The 14,783-nt window shown below is 60.0% G+C and overlaps 1 protein-coding gene across 4 annotated transcripts; it reads left to right on the top strand.

Moving 5' to 3' along the window:
- The first annotated feature begins 1,340 nt into the window (after positions 1 to 1,340).
- WDR81 (WD repeat domain 81) lies at positions 1,341 to 14,450 on the top strand. 4 transcript variants are annotated; one of them, XM_039368239.1, is made up of 11 exons: positions 1,341 to 2,017; positions 2,574 to 6,094; positions 6,411 to 6,518; positions 6,601 to 6,791; positions 9,848 to 10,038; positions 10,252 to 10,411; positions 10,734 to 10,836; positions 11,080 to 11,760; positions 12,543 to 12,688; positions 12,828 to 13,007; positions 13,558 to 14,450. In XM_039368239.1, exons 2-11 carry the CDS (start codon positions 2,602 to 2,604, stop codon positions 13,876 to 13,878), a joined length of 5,574 nt encoding a protein of 1,857 aa, XP_039224173.1. In that variant the 5' UTR covers positions 1,341 to 2,017; positions 2,574 to 2,601; the 3' UTR covers positions 13,879 to 14,450. The 4 variants fall into 4 exon arrangements, with proteins under 4 accessions (XP_039224173.1, XP_039224172.1, XP_039224174.1 ...); XM_039368238.1 differs by having other exon boundaries at positions 1,341 to 2,041; XM_039368240.1 differs by lacking the exon at positions 1,341 to 2,017 and adding an exon at positions 2,121 to 2,260.
- Positions 14,451 to 14,783: the final 333 nt, after the last annotated feature.

Here is a 14,783-nt window from a genome sequence, read left to right as displayed (position 1 = left end):
TCCCACTAGGCCCGGCAAGGAAGTGGCTGCCTGCGCGTGGGGAGAGCCCTGCCCATGTGGCTCTGTGGCTCAGGCCAAACCTTCTGGGAAAGGGCAGGCTGGCTTTGGGGACCCTTCTCTGCCCACCTCTTCAGCTCTCCCTGGACGGCCACTCCAAGCTGAGCCAGCGCAGGACAATGCCACCTACTTGCCGCTTCCCTCCCTGAGTGGGTGGGCAGCTGACCCCACGCAGGGCTGGCTCCACAGGGTTTTACTGTAGCTGTTGGCGTGGAAAGCTGGCCAGAAGCCCTGGGCAGCCACTCTGGCCAATCCAAGGAGCAAGGGGCTTTTGCCAAGATGGAACAGCTTGTCCTCCCCATCCTCCCTTCCCCCATGGTGTCTTCCAAATTGGAGTGGGTGGGTGGTGGGCAGTAGCAACAGCGGTGTGTGTGTGTGTGTGTGTGTGAAACGGGTAAGGCAGGCAGACAGGCCAGCCAAAGCCCTGCCCTTGGCCGGCAGCAAATCCCCTCTCCTCCAGACATTCCTGGGTGAGTCACGGGAGGCAATGCGCAGCCCAGTTTCCAGGCAGAGCTGCTGCTCCCGCCCAGCACTGCCCTGCCCATCTCCCCATCACTGCACCTCCTAATGGCCAGGCTGACCAGCGCTTGTATAAATGTGACAAATTAAATGAGTCCTAGGAAGCCCTCTCCCTCCACAGGTCCTGGGCGCACTGGTGGGGCTAGTGAAGGATCGGCGGAGGGCGGGATGCTGGACCTGGAGGCAGGCTCTGGGCACCTGCAAGCCGCTTCCAGTCAGTCCTCTGGCCCCAAAGGGGTGCAGTGCGCCCCCCAAAGGCCTCCATAAGCCTTAGCTGGGTCCAGCCACCCACTTCAGAAGGCAGTCCGTCCAGTGCTTTACCAGGAAATCTCACAGGGGCTCCCTCCACAGGCAGCGCGCTCTCCCCTCGCTGGGGAAGGCCTAGCAAAGTGGATCCATCACGCGTGGGTCTTCCTCCAGCTGGCGGTGGCTAGCCCCACCCTCCCCTCCTGTTCGTTTCCCTGCGAAACTCCGCGTTCTGCGGCGGGGCAGGGGTGGTATGCATGGCGGGGGGGGGGCGTTTGCGCAGCCTGCTCAGGAAGTCCAAGGAGGCTTCCGGAAAATCTCCCACGCAGGAATTCCCCCACGTGCCCACTCCCCAGTGATGCCCCCTGGCCAGAATGAGCATCTGCAGGCTGAACTGACCACGTTGGCGCGGCGCGCTTTTTTACTCCCTCCACACCACCGGTTCGCATTGCTACGGCCCAGGCTGAGCCGTCTGCCTGCCCAGCGGACTCTTGGCCGGGGTGCCCCCGCCTGGCCAGAGGCTCCCTGCAAGGGGGGAGGAGGGGCCGGATCGGAGATTACCTGGAGGCGCCGCAAGTGCCTCCTGATCGGCAGGGGCTGCCGCGACAGGCAAAGCGATGCCGGCCACCTTAGCCCCGGCGGCTCCTCCTCCTCCCCGTCCTCTCCGGGTTTGGGCACGAAGCGACCGGAGAGGCTGCCCAGTTGCTGACTCTCCCCTCCCGAAGGGGCTGCAACCGGACGCCTCTCAGTCGACAGCCGCTATAATAGCCGAAGGAAAAAGCGCCGCCCGCCCACCGCCTCCTCTTCCAGCAACGACCGCGCCGAGCCCGCTGCAGACGCCCCCTGCTGCAGCCCGCGCCCTGTCGCCGCATTTGGACCAGGACTCGATGAGAGGCGTCGGGGCCGGCAGGAAGGGGCCGCGGACCCGGGCCGCACCAGCTCCCCCCCGGGGCTCCCCGAATGGACGGTCCGCGGGGGCAGGAGAGAGAAGACGTTCCGGGCGAGCCCGCTTGGCCCGCCCGCGGTCTCGCGGGGGAGGCCCGTTCCTTCGCAGAAACCCGGGGGGGGGAGGACTAGGGACGAGCTCCGACGCGGGGGCCACGTGGACTTTGTGTCCTTCCAGAGAAGCGGCGCCACGTGACTCGCGCATCAGCTGATCTAACATGGCGGGAGGCGGGGCTGTCGCGCGCTCCGGGTGAGCTCCGGGCAGGGGGGAGAGGTACGGTCACCCCCGCCCCACTCCCTCCCTTCTCCCCCCCCGCCCCAGCGCTGAAGGGCGCCCCCGCCCGCCGCCCCGCTTCCCTGGCCCGCTGGGCTGTGCCGGGAACGCGCCGGTGTCCGGCCGGCGCCTTCGCCTCGTGGGCCCCTTCCCGCTAGCCGGCTCGGAGGCGGTTTCGGCGGGGGCCGGAGCGCAAGGACGGGGCTCCCGGGACTCCAGGTGTGGAGGGGGATGCGCGCGGGAGGGGCCCGGAGCCCAGGAGCCCGTGAGGAGGGCGGCGGGGGGCGCTCTGCGTCGCTGCCGCCCTTGCCGCGTTCTGGAGGGGGCGATAGAGAGGCGAGCAAAGGCAGGGCCCCCAACTACTAGGGGGGTAGACCCGTGGTTGTGTTCCGGGGAGGGGCTGCCAAAAACTGCAACTGCCAGCCGCCACGGGGAAAGCAGGAAGTGCCGGCCCAGCCCTGCTTTGCCCGCTTCTGCTTCCCGGCGTTGGTTCCCGGTCGGCTGTGTGACCCGGGGCGCTTTGCCTGTGCAGGGAATGGTGAGGAGCTGCCGTCGCCAGAATGGATCCCCTCCTGGAGCAGGTGGAGAAAGACCTGGGCATCGCCCGCAGCCAGCTGCTGCTCAGGGGCTCCCATGTGGTGGCTCTCGTGCCCCTGAAATGGCTGGCAAGCCTAAAGGAGCGGGGGGTGCTGCCTGCTCTGTGCCCGCAGCCGGAGGGCCTCAGCGAGATGGAGGTCCACGCCTGCCTCCAGCACTCCATTCAGAAGCTGCCCACGGGCTGGACTCGAGTGGAGATCCACGGGCTGCAGAAGCTTTGGCTGCGCTACCGGCTGACCACAAATGCCAACGGGCAGAAAGAGCCCCCAGGGGCTCCAGAGACCCTTCACAAGTTCATGCGCAGGGTGGCTTCCCAGAACTGTAGGAATCTATGGAACCAAGCCCATCGCTTGTATGTCCAGCGCTACTACCCAGCCCTGGCTCCAGCCCCTGTCCAGGCCCTGGAGGGGCTCCGGGCGGCCCTGCAGAAGCTCTATGGCTGCCCCCTTGTCCCTGTGGGGAGGACCCCTTCTTGCTCCTCTCCTGCCAAAGAGGAGGAGGTCCCTGGCCACACCCCCCCACGCTTCTCCAGCGTCCTGCAGGCGGACACCCTGTTGGAGTCCCCAGAGATGCTCTACCTGGTCTTCCCGTATGTCTGGCACTCCCTGCATGATCTCATCACCTTCAGCCCCGCCAAGCTGATGAACAGCCACGCCAAGCTGCTCTTTATCCTCTTCCAGGTCTTGCTGGCCATGCAGGCCTGCCACGAGGCGGGCCTGGCGTGTGGCATCTTCTCGCTGGAGGACGTGTCCGTGGATGAGAAGCTGTGTGCCCGGCTCAGACTCCCACTTCAAGGGTACGAGCAGCCAGGCAGGGAGGAGGCCGGGCAGGGAGGAGGCGTGGCAGTGGCCTCGAGCACTCCAGGCCAGGGGTCAGCAGAGGGCCAGGTGCCCAGGGGTCCCACTGCTGCAGAAGGGGCGGGGGCCCTGCCAGACCTCGGGGATCTGGTGCTGGACTGGGTGCACGGCCGCCTCAGCAACTTTGACTACCTCATGCACCTGAACCGTTTGGCGGGGCGGCGCCCGAAGGACCCCAACTATCACCCGGTGCTCCCTTGGGTGATGGACTTCACCCCCCAAGGGGGCCAATTCCGTGACCTGCGGAAGTCCAAGTTCCGCCTGAACAAGGGGGACAAGCAGCTGGACTTCACCTACGAGATGACCAAGCAGGCCTTTGTGGTGGGGGGCAGTGGCCTGAGTGGGGAGCAACCCCATGTGCCTCATCACATCTCTGACGTCCTCTCCGACATCACCTATTATGTCTACACGGCCCGGCGGACGCCCAAGGCGGTGCTGTGCACCCACGTCCGGTCCCAGTGGGAGCCCAACGAATACCCCGCCAACCTCGAGCGCATGCAGGCTTGGACCCCCGACGAGTGCATCCCCGAGTTCTACTCGGACTCCACCATCTTCAAGTCCATCCACCCTGACATGCCGGATCTGGAGGTGCCGTCCTGGTACGGCTCCTGCGAAGAGTTCGTTGCTGCCCACCGGGCCCTGCTGGAGAGCCCGGAGGTCTCCCGGGACCTGCACCACTGGATTGACCTCACCTTTGGCTACAAGCTGCTGGGTAAGGAGGCAGTGAAGGAGAAGAACGTCTGCCTGCACCTGGTGGACAACCACACCCATCTCACCAGCTACGGGGTCGTGCAGCTCTTCGACCAGCCCCACCCTAGGCGACTGGTGGGGACCACCCTTCTGCCCGCAGAGGCCCCTCTCTCCACCCGGCCTCTCATCCCCACGGTCCAAGAAACACGAGTGCTAGAGACCCCCAAGGGGAGCCAGATGGCCGGTGGGCTGGTCATCAGTGCAGCTACCTGCGAAGGCAGGATTGGGCTGAGCACGGAAGAGGAGGTGGAGCAGGGAGCAGAGGCCCTGGAGTCTGGCCCGGCACCTGGCAGAGGCTCGGAGCCACCTGGTCCTCCTGCCCAGGGTCCCAGCTTCCCTGTGGACAGCCGGCCACTTGCCTGGCGGACCAAGGCCCCCGCCCCCCTCTTCCAGGTGGAAGGGGTAGAGGAGAAGGTGGTCCTGCCGGAGGGTCACCAGCTGCTTCAGGCCTTGGAGGAACTGGAGAAGCTGGATACTTTCCTGCTGAAGGCCGTGCACAGGGCAGTGGATTGGCTGGAGCAGCCCCCCTTGCGGCTCCCGGTGGCTCTCTCGGACCTTTTCCAGAGGGACATGCAAGTGCTGGGGGTGCTGGTGGGTGAGATCCTCTTTGCCCCCAAGCTCCGCACCTCCAAGCCGACGGCCTCACTGCGTGAGCGCTTCCAGGCCATCCGGAGGCTTTGCCGGCTTCACCCCAAGGAGGTCCCCCCTCCACTCCAGCATCTGCTCGAGGTGCTGCTGCAGCTGAAGGTTCCTGACCCCCAGCTTCTCAGAGAGGCGCAGAGCAGCAGGGGGCCCCAGCTGTTCGCCTACGAGCCCGTCTGGCAAGGCCTGCCCCCACCGTGCCCGTCGCAGCTGCTGAGCCCCTACAGCGGGGTCCTGCCCTTCCCGGCATACTTCCCTGCCCTGCATAGGTTCATCCTGACCTATCTCTCCCAGGGGGCTGGGGACGAGGGGCAGGGCCGGGAGCTGGTCTTCCAGCTGTGGCAGCAGCTGGACGGGGTGCTGAGTGGCATCACTCCCGAAGGCCTGGAGATTCTGCTGCCCTTCATCCTGGCCCTGCTGTCCGAGCAGAGGACGGCTGTCCATGCCGCCTGGTACCTCTTTGAGCCCATCGCCAGAGCCCTGGGCCCCAAGAACACCAACAAGTACCTGCTCAAGCTCCTGATTGGGGCCTACGAGAGCCCCCGGGGCCTCCACGGCCGTTTCTACCTCTACACGGACTGCTTCGTGGCCCAGCTGATGGCCCGGCTGGGGCTGCAGCCCTTCCTTGCCCACCTGCTGCCCCACATCCTGCAGGTGCTGGGGGGTGCAGAGGGCTCCTTCCAGGAGGAGAACAAGGCCTTGCTGCTGAGCACGGCGGAGGAGGACAGTGAGGAGAGCGACAGGAGCAGCCCGGCCTCTCGGTCCTTTGGGGAAGAGGCCAAGGGGGACGCCGGCCTGGAGCTGGTCAATTACATGTCAGGCATCAGCCTGCACGACCAGGCCTACCCGCCAGAGAGCGAGGAGCTTCCAAATGGCCTCTACCTGGCTGAGGCCCTGAGCCTGGGTCAGCTGAGTGATAAGGGTGGTGCGGGCGAGGGGCTGCTGGGGGAGGAACCGCAGGACAAAGCCGCCGGCCTCCAGGGCCTGGATGGCAGCCAGGACCCGAAGCACAGTGAGGAGGAGGAGGAAGAGGAAGAGGAGGATGGGGAAGAAGGCCGCAAGGAGGCTGCTTTGGCCACAGAAGAGCCGGTCTTCTCAGAGGCTGCCGGCCCCTCTGTGGAGCCCACTCTGACCGAGGAAGAGGCCGGGGAAAGCCAGCAGGATCTGCTGGACCAGGATGTGGACAAAGAGCAGAGCATCCTGATAGGTGAGTTGCCGGCTCAGTGTAGCGGAGATGCACCCTGTGAAGAGTGCTGGCCGTGGGTGTCTGAGCTTTCTGGGCATTGCTCTACGAAGTGGGTCGTTGCTGCTCAGGGTTCCCCTTTGGCTGCCTTGAAGAGCAGGAGGGCCCCACACAGAGGGGGTCGTGATCCAGGAGAGGAGAGCCATGAGGTGGGAGGGGGTCCCAAGGCCCCAACATGGCATCAGGAGGCTTTGCCTGTCCTGGCATGTCGCAGGATGGGGGGGGGGCTGTGAGCTTTGGGTGTGGTGGAGCTGCGGTTTACCTGCCCTCTTATCTGCAGACACCGCCTGCAGGATGGTGCGGTGGCTGTCGGCCAAGCTGGGCCCTACCACCGCCTGCCGGTACGTCGCCAGAAACCTCCTCCGGCTGCTGGCCTCCTGCTATCTGGGTAGGCTCCTCTGCTGGGTGGGAAGGGTGGCAATGTGGCGCAGCTGGCAAGGCTGAAGATGCCTCCCTCCTGCTCTCCACAGGTGCAAGCAGACAGCAGTTCGTGGCTGGGGCCGAAGAAGGTGGCCCTCTGAGCGCTGGAAACCTGGAGCAGAGGCGGCCCGTGGCAGGCGACGTGGTCTCCGAGCCGGTGCTCACCTGCCTGGTCCATATAGCACATCTCTACGGGGAACCAGTCCTCACCTATCTCTACCTGCCCTACATCAGTTACCTGGTCAGTCTTCCACCTTCTGCCCCAGCCCCCCTCTTTTTTTTTTAAAGAAAATTTTATTGAATTTCTGGTTTTGCATTTAAATATTTGAAAAGCAACGTGGCGGCTGGATTGATCAATAATTCAATAACATACAAATATCCTTAGTACAGATTTCAAATTAATACATTAAATATTTCTTCTCTTTTCCCCTTGGTATTTACTGTCTCATATTTAAATTAATACAATTCTTATATCAATTAAATAAAAATAACTTTCTTACATTTATCAATAATTTTTAGTTTATATATATATCCTAATTGATTTAACATTCATTTTAGACAATCAATGTGCTGTTTAGTTTTTCCCAATTTTTAGTTTCCCATTAATATTTAAATTTAATGTTTAATATTTATAATTTCCAAGTTTTAAATAACCCCAATTCCCTTTATCACAATTCATCACAAGATCTAATGTTCAGGATACACGTCTTATCTATTTGAATTCTCACCATCTTACATCAACTAATTAGTAATACAATATAATATTCTTATTTTCTAGTAATTTCCAAATATCTTTAGTAACCAATTTTTTTTTATCTTAACATTTAATACTTCCTCTCTTTTTCTCTTAATATCTACTATCTCATATTTAAGCTAGTAATTTTTATTATTACCGCTAAATAAGCATATTTATTACATTCATCGATACATTTTTACTTATGTACAGTATATCTTAATTACCTTTACATTTAATCTTTATAAGCAAATCAATGTTCAAATTTAACTGTTAATATTTATACTTCCAAGTTTTAAATGACCAAAGGTTTCTTTATCTCAATTCATAACAATATCTAATATTCAAAGTACACATCTTATCTATTTGAGTATATTCTATTTTAATTTTCACTAATGTCAAAACCCCCATTTTCTTCAGTCTTATTCTAGCTTTCTTTCTTTGCCAAATTGTCTTCCATATCTTTGCTTTTGAATCATCAAATAAATCTCCCTGTGTTGTTATGTATATTGTTTGACATAGAAAAAACCAGGCGCCATTTTTTGGAGAGGACTAACAAATCATCTCTCAATGTAGTTGTCCTGAACTGTTCATCTTCTCTTCAGTCTGTTCTTCTTGATCCTCAATAGTCTTATCTATTGTCTGGGCTGCTGGCCAAGTCTCTTTTAAGCAATAACAAGTTGTAATATCAGGTTTAGCCACAAGATGTCACCCATACCATTTAAAGTTTTCTTTTAAGTCCAAAGTTTTTATAATCTTTTCAGTTTTGCTTCTTTTTTATGAGTAAAAACCCAGATCTTCAGTAAGAATAGAAAATCTTTTAGTCCACAAACTTTAAAAAATAAAATTCCAATTAGGATCAAGTTATTCTTGCAACGTTTTAAACTCCCCTGGATAGTCAGTCGCCGCTGTTTCCAGAAGGAGGGGTAAAATCTCCCGTCCCTCTCCACAGGGGGGAAAGTACTTATGGAAGTAAAAAAGATAGTTAGGATTTAAGAGAGGTAGATCTCATCCAATCTTATTTGCGCTGCTTTATAATTGCTTGGTGGGAAGTGTGACTTTGTCTGCAGTGATGAGCCATATTGCTATGGCCAGTCTTTCGTCCACCAGTTTGGAGGGCTGCCCCGGATCAAGCAGGGATCCCCTCCTTGCTGGTCGCCCCTATAGGGTGACTTTCAACCCTTTCCACGTCCCCTAGTGAACAGAAACTGGACGCGGAAGACGGAGGTCGCCTTCCAGACGTCCAAGGCGGCCACATCGGCAAGCCGGAAGTCGCCCCAGCCCCCCTCTTAACCCCCATTGCTCCCACCCAGGAAGCCAGGCAGCGTTGGCAGTACTGGGCACTTCTGCACGACTGCAGGTGTTATTGGTGGGAGATCCGTAGCCCCCTTTGGTTAAAAATCCCACCCTGAGTTTGGTGCCTGGGCCACCAGGAGAGACCAAGAGGCAGATGTGGACATCAGGTGGCTGGCCGAGCAGGGAGCATTTCTTGGAGGGTTCCTGCCCTCCAAGCCAAAAGACGATGGGCTGCCTATCCATCAGCACGTAGAGGTTGCCTTTAGCCAGGCCAGGCTTCCTTGTGCAGCAGCCTCCGTCCTGCTGAAGGGGTCCTGCAGGCCAGGGGCTGAGCCGCCCCCCGTTCTGCCCACAGCCTCAGCCAAGGTGGGGACCAATTTGTCAGCTGCACCTCCCTGGAGTGATCCATTTCTCAAAGGAAGCCCATTGCTGGCTGTTCTGCTTTCGGTTCAGGCATGCAGTTCCTCATTTTTATTTTGGCTCTTCCATCTGAGGCAGAAGCAGGATCCCCTCCTCCATTGTGGGAGGGGTCACTCCCTGGGAGAGCCTCACCCGAGCGTTTTCTCCTCCCCCCAAGACCATCGTCCTGTTCCTACGTCTCCTCTTAAAACTCACCGCATGAGGGGTGATTGGCAGGCCGTAGGGTGACGGCTGTAGAAGCATCAGGCAGCCACTTTCCACCATTGGTTCCTACCCTGCTTGGTCCAATATTTTTTCCAAAACTCTATTATTTAATTTATGCCACATACAATATATACCCCTCCCCCTATTTCATGTCATCTTCATCTTTGGTCAGTAACTGTCATCGTCCGTCACAAATGCTTGAAACAGGGACCCACAGATGACCGTTCTGCGCCAGCCCGTTTAATTGTCTTGCCATCCAGCTCCCCCCTCCCCCCCCGCTTACTTGACTCGTCAATTAGCCTGTGGAGAGAGTTTCTCATTCCCACCATCTGTGAAGGAACGCTCCAGCCAGTCCAGAGCGTGAAGTCTAACCCTTTCTGACCTCGGGGGGTTGCCTGGAAGTTCCTGAGAATCTGTCCTGGAGAAAATGGGTCCTGAGCACCTGTCCCTCCCTGCCATGGGCTGGACTGCCCCCCCCCTCCCCAAACCCTCGGCATCCCCATCAGGGTCCCTCTTTGCCGTGGTGGGAGATGCTGTTGTGGCGTAGTCCATGGGCCGGGCGAGGGGCTTTCAGCTCCGCAGTTGTTGGTGGGGGTCATACGGGGGGGGTCATATGCCTGCCCATCGCTAGCCTTTCCCTCCAGGTGGCTCCTGGTGGAGGGGCGGCAGCCGGTCGGTTGAACAGCCGCAAGGAAGCTGGGCTGCTGGCAGCTGTGGCGCTCGGACAGAAGATCGTGGTCTACCTGTCGGACAGCACCCTGATGGACATCCTGCCCAGGATCAGCCAGGAGGTCCTGCTTCCCCTTCTCGGCTTCCTCACCTCGCCCACCCTCAGGTGCGCCTGGCCAGGAGGGGGGCAGAGTGGCCACGGCCAGAGCAGCACCGGCCTCCCCCCTTCAGCAGCAAGGGATCCCCTAGGAGGGCTGCTGGAACAAACACAGCACCCCTTAAACCGATGCCTGTGATTCCGGGGTGGCAGCTGGGGGAGGGGGGTGGCGGGCAGGCACGCTGGGCAGAGTGATGGGTGCTGAGAGCCTCTTCCTTCCAGTTTCCCCAGTGGGGTCCAGGGCCGGGTCGCCTTGTGTCTGAAAACCATCCGCTTGATGGTGCTGGTTTGTTTACGGATCGGACCGGAGATGGCTCAGCAGCACCTGCGCCACACACTCCGGGGCTTCTTCGAGAGCTTCTCCTCGCTGCCTTTGGAGTCCGTAAGTCTGTGGCCCCGGGGAGCAGGGGGTCCTTGGTGGGCAGGCCATGGCTGAGGAGGGGACAGGGATGGTCAGTGCCCACCCCAGATCTTCCCCGCCAATACGCCTCGGGGGGTGGTGGTCAAAGGGGCTCCTGAGGGATGTCCAGAGATCCGGACAGCGGCTGCTTCAGAAATGAGCCGGGGGCCTTCTGAAGTACCAGGACAGCCTCCTGGGGGGGGGGAATCGCCTGGCCTAAGAGGAGGCAGCGGGCAAGTGGCCGGACTGTCTCCTTCCCCTTCGGCCTTTCTGCAGGTGTGACAAAGGAGTCCCCTTTTTTCAGGGCCAGCCGCTGTCTGCGGACGCCTCTCCTCTCCTGGAGCTCCAGAAAGTTTTCAGCCCAGAAATGGCCTACGCTGCCTTTGTGCCCTTCTCCAGCCTGCTGGGTGAGACCCCTGTTCCCCCCTCCCCACTTTTTCCTGATCCTCTTTCTCCTGCGCCCTGCACGAGAGGGAGGCTGGGCTTCTCCTCCATCATTTGGGGTGCAGGAATCTTCTCAGGGCCTGCCCCAAGAGGGGGCTTTTTGCGATAATAAACCCACCCCCATGTGGGGCTCCTGGGCGCCTTTGCTTCGGGAGCAGAACTCTCCGATCAGCACGTTTCTCAGTTGTTTTCTCCCATCTTGGCAGGTGACGCCTTTCACGCGATTGTGCCGAACCATGCCTTGGTCTGGCAGCTGGCCAGCCTTCACCTGGAGCAGGCCAGCCCCTCGTCCGAAAGACAGGCAGCTGCTGGGCCAGGCCAGGCCCCCTCGGAGCAGGAGGCACTGGGAGCCGAGCCCTCCTCCGGCCCTGCTGAGGACACGCGGTCGGGCACTTTTGGGAGTGTGCTGGTGGGCAACCGCATCCAGGTCCCCTCCGAAGCCCAGCAGGACCCCTTGAGCGGGGCCAGGGGCAGCCTCTGCCCTAAACTGGGGGGCCAGGAAGGGGGGACACTGAAGCAGGAGCTGCGACGTAGCGCTCGCCTCCTCCTGGGCAACTGGCTGGCGTACTGGCAGTACGAGATTGGGGTCAGCCAGCACGATGCCCCCTTTCACTTCCACCAGATCAAGCTGCAAAGCTTTGTGGGCCACGGGGGTGCGGTCAAGTGCATGGCCGCTCTGAGTGGAGAGGACTTCTTCCTGAGCGGCAGCAAGGACAAGACCGTGCGCCTCTGGCCCCTCTACAATCGAGGGGACGGCAGCCACGAGACCGAGCCCCGGCTGACCTACGACCGGCACAAGAAGTCTGTCTTCTACGTCGGCCTGCTGGAGGCCCCGCAGCACGTGGTCAGCTGTGATGGCACCATCCACATCTGGGACGCCCCCACTGGTAGGCACCCCCCTCGCCCTAGTCTCTGGCAGCACCACGAGCAAATGGCGTGGATGGACCCTGAGGTGCTTGGGCCAGGAACATGGGAGACTCCACGCGCTTCTTTCTGTGGCCATCGTGGGGTCAGCCCTTGCGGTCAGTCCCTGGCAGAGGGTCTTGCTGAGGCTCACCTCTGAGAGGTCTGGGGCCCAAAGCTGATGCAGCGGTTAGACTGACTCCTCAATTGGAGGGAGAGACCCCCTCCTACTTGAGCTGAGGAGAGGAACTCCCGTGGGACAGTCCTCCCCTCCCCGTCTAAAGGCCCTGACTAGGTAGCCCACTTGCTAAAGGGTTCTCCATAAGGCGTGTGGCAGGTTGTCCTGCCAATTGCACGGACAAGATTGCTGTCAGAGCTGCAATACTTTCGCTTTCCCCCCTCCAAGCATCCTCACTGTCCAGGGTTCAAGGCGGAGGGTCACACGCACACGAGCGCAGGTCAGGTGGCAGCTGGCAGTTGCTCTAAGCAGATTAAGGCAGGAGACGGGGTCAGCGGTGCATCAGGGTGCACTTTCACATGCAGAAAAAGACCCCGAACCCCCCCTCTTTTTTAGAGAGAGAATTTGGGAGGAACTCAGAGACTCTGCTTCACACTTCTGTACCCCACAGCTCCTCTTTGGTTTGGGTCAGAGCATTGGGGAGGGTCTCCTCAATCCCCTCCAGTGCTTCCTGGGCAGGGCCCCTTCCCCTGAGGCTGGTGCCGCCCCTTCCCTCTCGGGCACAGCTCAGCTGAGTCTCTGCTGCAGGCAAAGTGGTCCGTACCTTTGAAGCGCTGGACTCCAAGGCGCCCGTCACCGCACTCTGCCCCATGCCTCCCCCCCATGGCAGCATCAGCATCGCCAGCGCAGACTCGGTGCTTCGCTTCATCGACCACCGGAAGCCAGGCTGGCAGGTAGTGCCTGGGGCCACGGGGGGAGACGAGGAGTGGTCGGGCGGGCAGGGGTCTTGCTTTGCTTTTCTGGGCTGGGAAGAGATAGTCATGGGGGCGGCAGCCCCTCCTCTGACATCTCTTTGCTCTCTCGGCCCTGCAGCAGGAATTCCGGCTGGCCAGCGGAGCCAGCGCCGGCCTCATCCGCTGCCTGGCTATCAGTCCTAGCGGGCGCAGCGTGGCGGCCGGCTTCTCCTCTGGCTTCATGGTCCTTCTGGACACCCGTACAGGCCTGATCCAGAAGTCTTGGTCAGCCCACGAGGGAGACATCCTGCAGGTCAAGGTGAGCTGCTGGGCTTGAAGGGTTCATTTGTGGCCGGATGAAGGGTGCAGCGGCCCAGCTGGGTCTTCCGGGCCCTGTTCTGGTCCTCCTGCACTGCGCCCAACGGTTGGAGGCGCCACTTCCAGGAGACCCAGCAGCCTGCCCAGTTCTGGGGTTGCCCAGCACCCAGAAGTGCGTGCCTGGCAAGGAGGTTCAGACTGACCTGAGTAGAAGCAGAGCCTGTGGGAGCTCTGGAAGTGCCGGCGCCCGTTCCCACCAGGACTTTTGATGCTGGTCGCGCCCTTTTGCCCTGGCATCGGTTGGCAAAGATGCTGGGAGCTTCCCCTTGACTGAGCAGATGGGCTTCGCTCCCTGGGCAGAAATCAGGCGCCCCAAGGAGCCTGCAGCCCCCTCGGGGTGATTGGGTGTGGGCACTGCCCACTAACAGACTCCCACCCCGCAGCCTCACCTTCCATCCTGGAAAGGGGCAAAGAAGGGCAGTGGCCGAGGGCTGTCGCACCACTCTCACCGCTGGGCCAAGGCGTATTTGCTGCTTCCCTCTCCCTGGTAGGCCACCGAGGGCAACGTGCTGGTCAGCTCCTCCTCCGACCATTCGCTGACCATCTGGAAAGACCTGGAGCCGAAGCCCCTGCAGATGTACAAATCGGCCTCCGAGCCCCTCCACCCCTTTGACCTCTATGGCAACGAGGTGGTGGCCGGCACAGTGGCCAACAAAATTGGCGTCTACGCCTTCCAGGGGCCCTCGGCCTCCAGCACCACCAAGCTGAGCTCCGAGAACTTCCGAGGGACCCTCACCAGCTTGACCGTCCTTCCTACCAAATGCCACCTGCTGCTGGGCTCGGACAATGGCACTGTCCGGCTGCTGGCGTAGCCCCTGCTTCTGAAGCAGAGGGGGACAGTTGTGGCTGGCCAACAGCCCTGGGGGGGGACCAGAAGGTTGGGGACGCCCCTTCCCCCCGTAGTCCCAGCCCAAGAAAAGCCAAGACACCCTCCATCACCGTATGTGCCTGATGCTCCCTGGGGACTGGCAGAGATGCGCCTGGATGCCTGGAGGTCATGCCCTTCTCCCCTAACTTGGGGGCTAGCAGGAAGGAGGGAATAGCGGCAGATCCCACGGCTTTTGGGTGGTGGGCCCCTCCGCTGCTTTCTCTGCCCTGATTAGCCCTTTGGGGAAGGGGCTTCTGGGCAGGAAGGAATGATTGCCCCTTCCAAGTCTTCCCATTGTCGGCCAAGTGTTGGAAGCCCCCCCGCCCCACACACACACTTTCCTTGCCTGGCCACAAAGCCCTCTATCTGCCAAGGAGCCCTCCCCCCCATCTTCCTCCCACGGCCCAGTCCAGCACTTTCCCTCTCTTCCCTGGAACTGGGGGGGAGGGCTGGAGGGGGGGCTTCTCACTGCTGATTGAAGAATTTGCAAGAAATAAACCTCCTGAGAAACTACGATTCTCTGACTTTTTGCTGAGGAGGTGGGGAAGTCCCCCCTCCCATCTCAATGGAGCAAGCAGGGAGCAGAGAAATGGCGGAGCTGCTGCCTCTCTGCCTTCTCTTTTTCACCCCAAACATCATTCTCCCCCTCCCCCTCCGTGGGGCAAGGATAAGGCAGAAGCCAGAAGTGGCGAAGGTGCGGTCAAGGAAGAGCCTTCGCTGAAATGGCCTCCCCCCCCCCTGACTGGGAGTTTGATTCGAGGATATGCCGGTCTGGCCGACCAACCCTTTGGGGGCTCCAGAGACCCTCTGGGGAAGCGGCCACGCTCTGCGTCTGCAGCGGGGGAGGCC

The sequence above is a fragment of the Crotalus tigris genome, unplaced genomic scaffold (genome assembly GCF_016545835.1).
Source record: "Crotalus tigris isolate CLP2741 ecotype Arizona unplaced genomic scaffold, ASM1654583v1 scf7180000020724.653033, whole genome shotgun sequence".
Taxonomy (NCBI): domain Eukaryota; kingdom Metazoa; phylum Chordata; class Lepidosauria; order Squamata; family Viperidae; genus Crotalus; species Crotalus tigris.
This window is presented reverse-complemented; position numbering and strand designations above follow the sequence as displayed.

What these genes read in the sequence shown, in the direction of transcription:
- WDR81 (XM_039368239.1), top strand. Translation starts at nt 2,602, where the DNA reads ATGGATCCCCTCCTGGAGCAGGTGGAGAAAGACCTGGGCATCGCCCGC. An exon ending in CTCACCTCGCCCACCCTCAG is followed by an intron (nt 10,039 to 10,251) that starts GTGCGCCTGGCC and finishes TCTTCCTTCCAG; the next exon opens with TTTCCCCAGTGGGGTCCAGG. An exon ending in GAGACATCCTGCAGGTCAAG is followed by an intron (nt 13,008 to 13,557) that starts GTGAGCTGCTGG and finishes TCTCCCTGGTAG; the next exon opens with GCCACCGAGGGCAACGTGCT.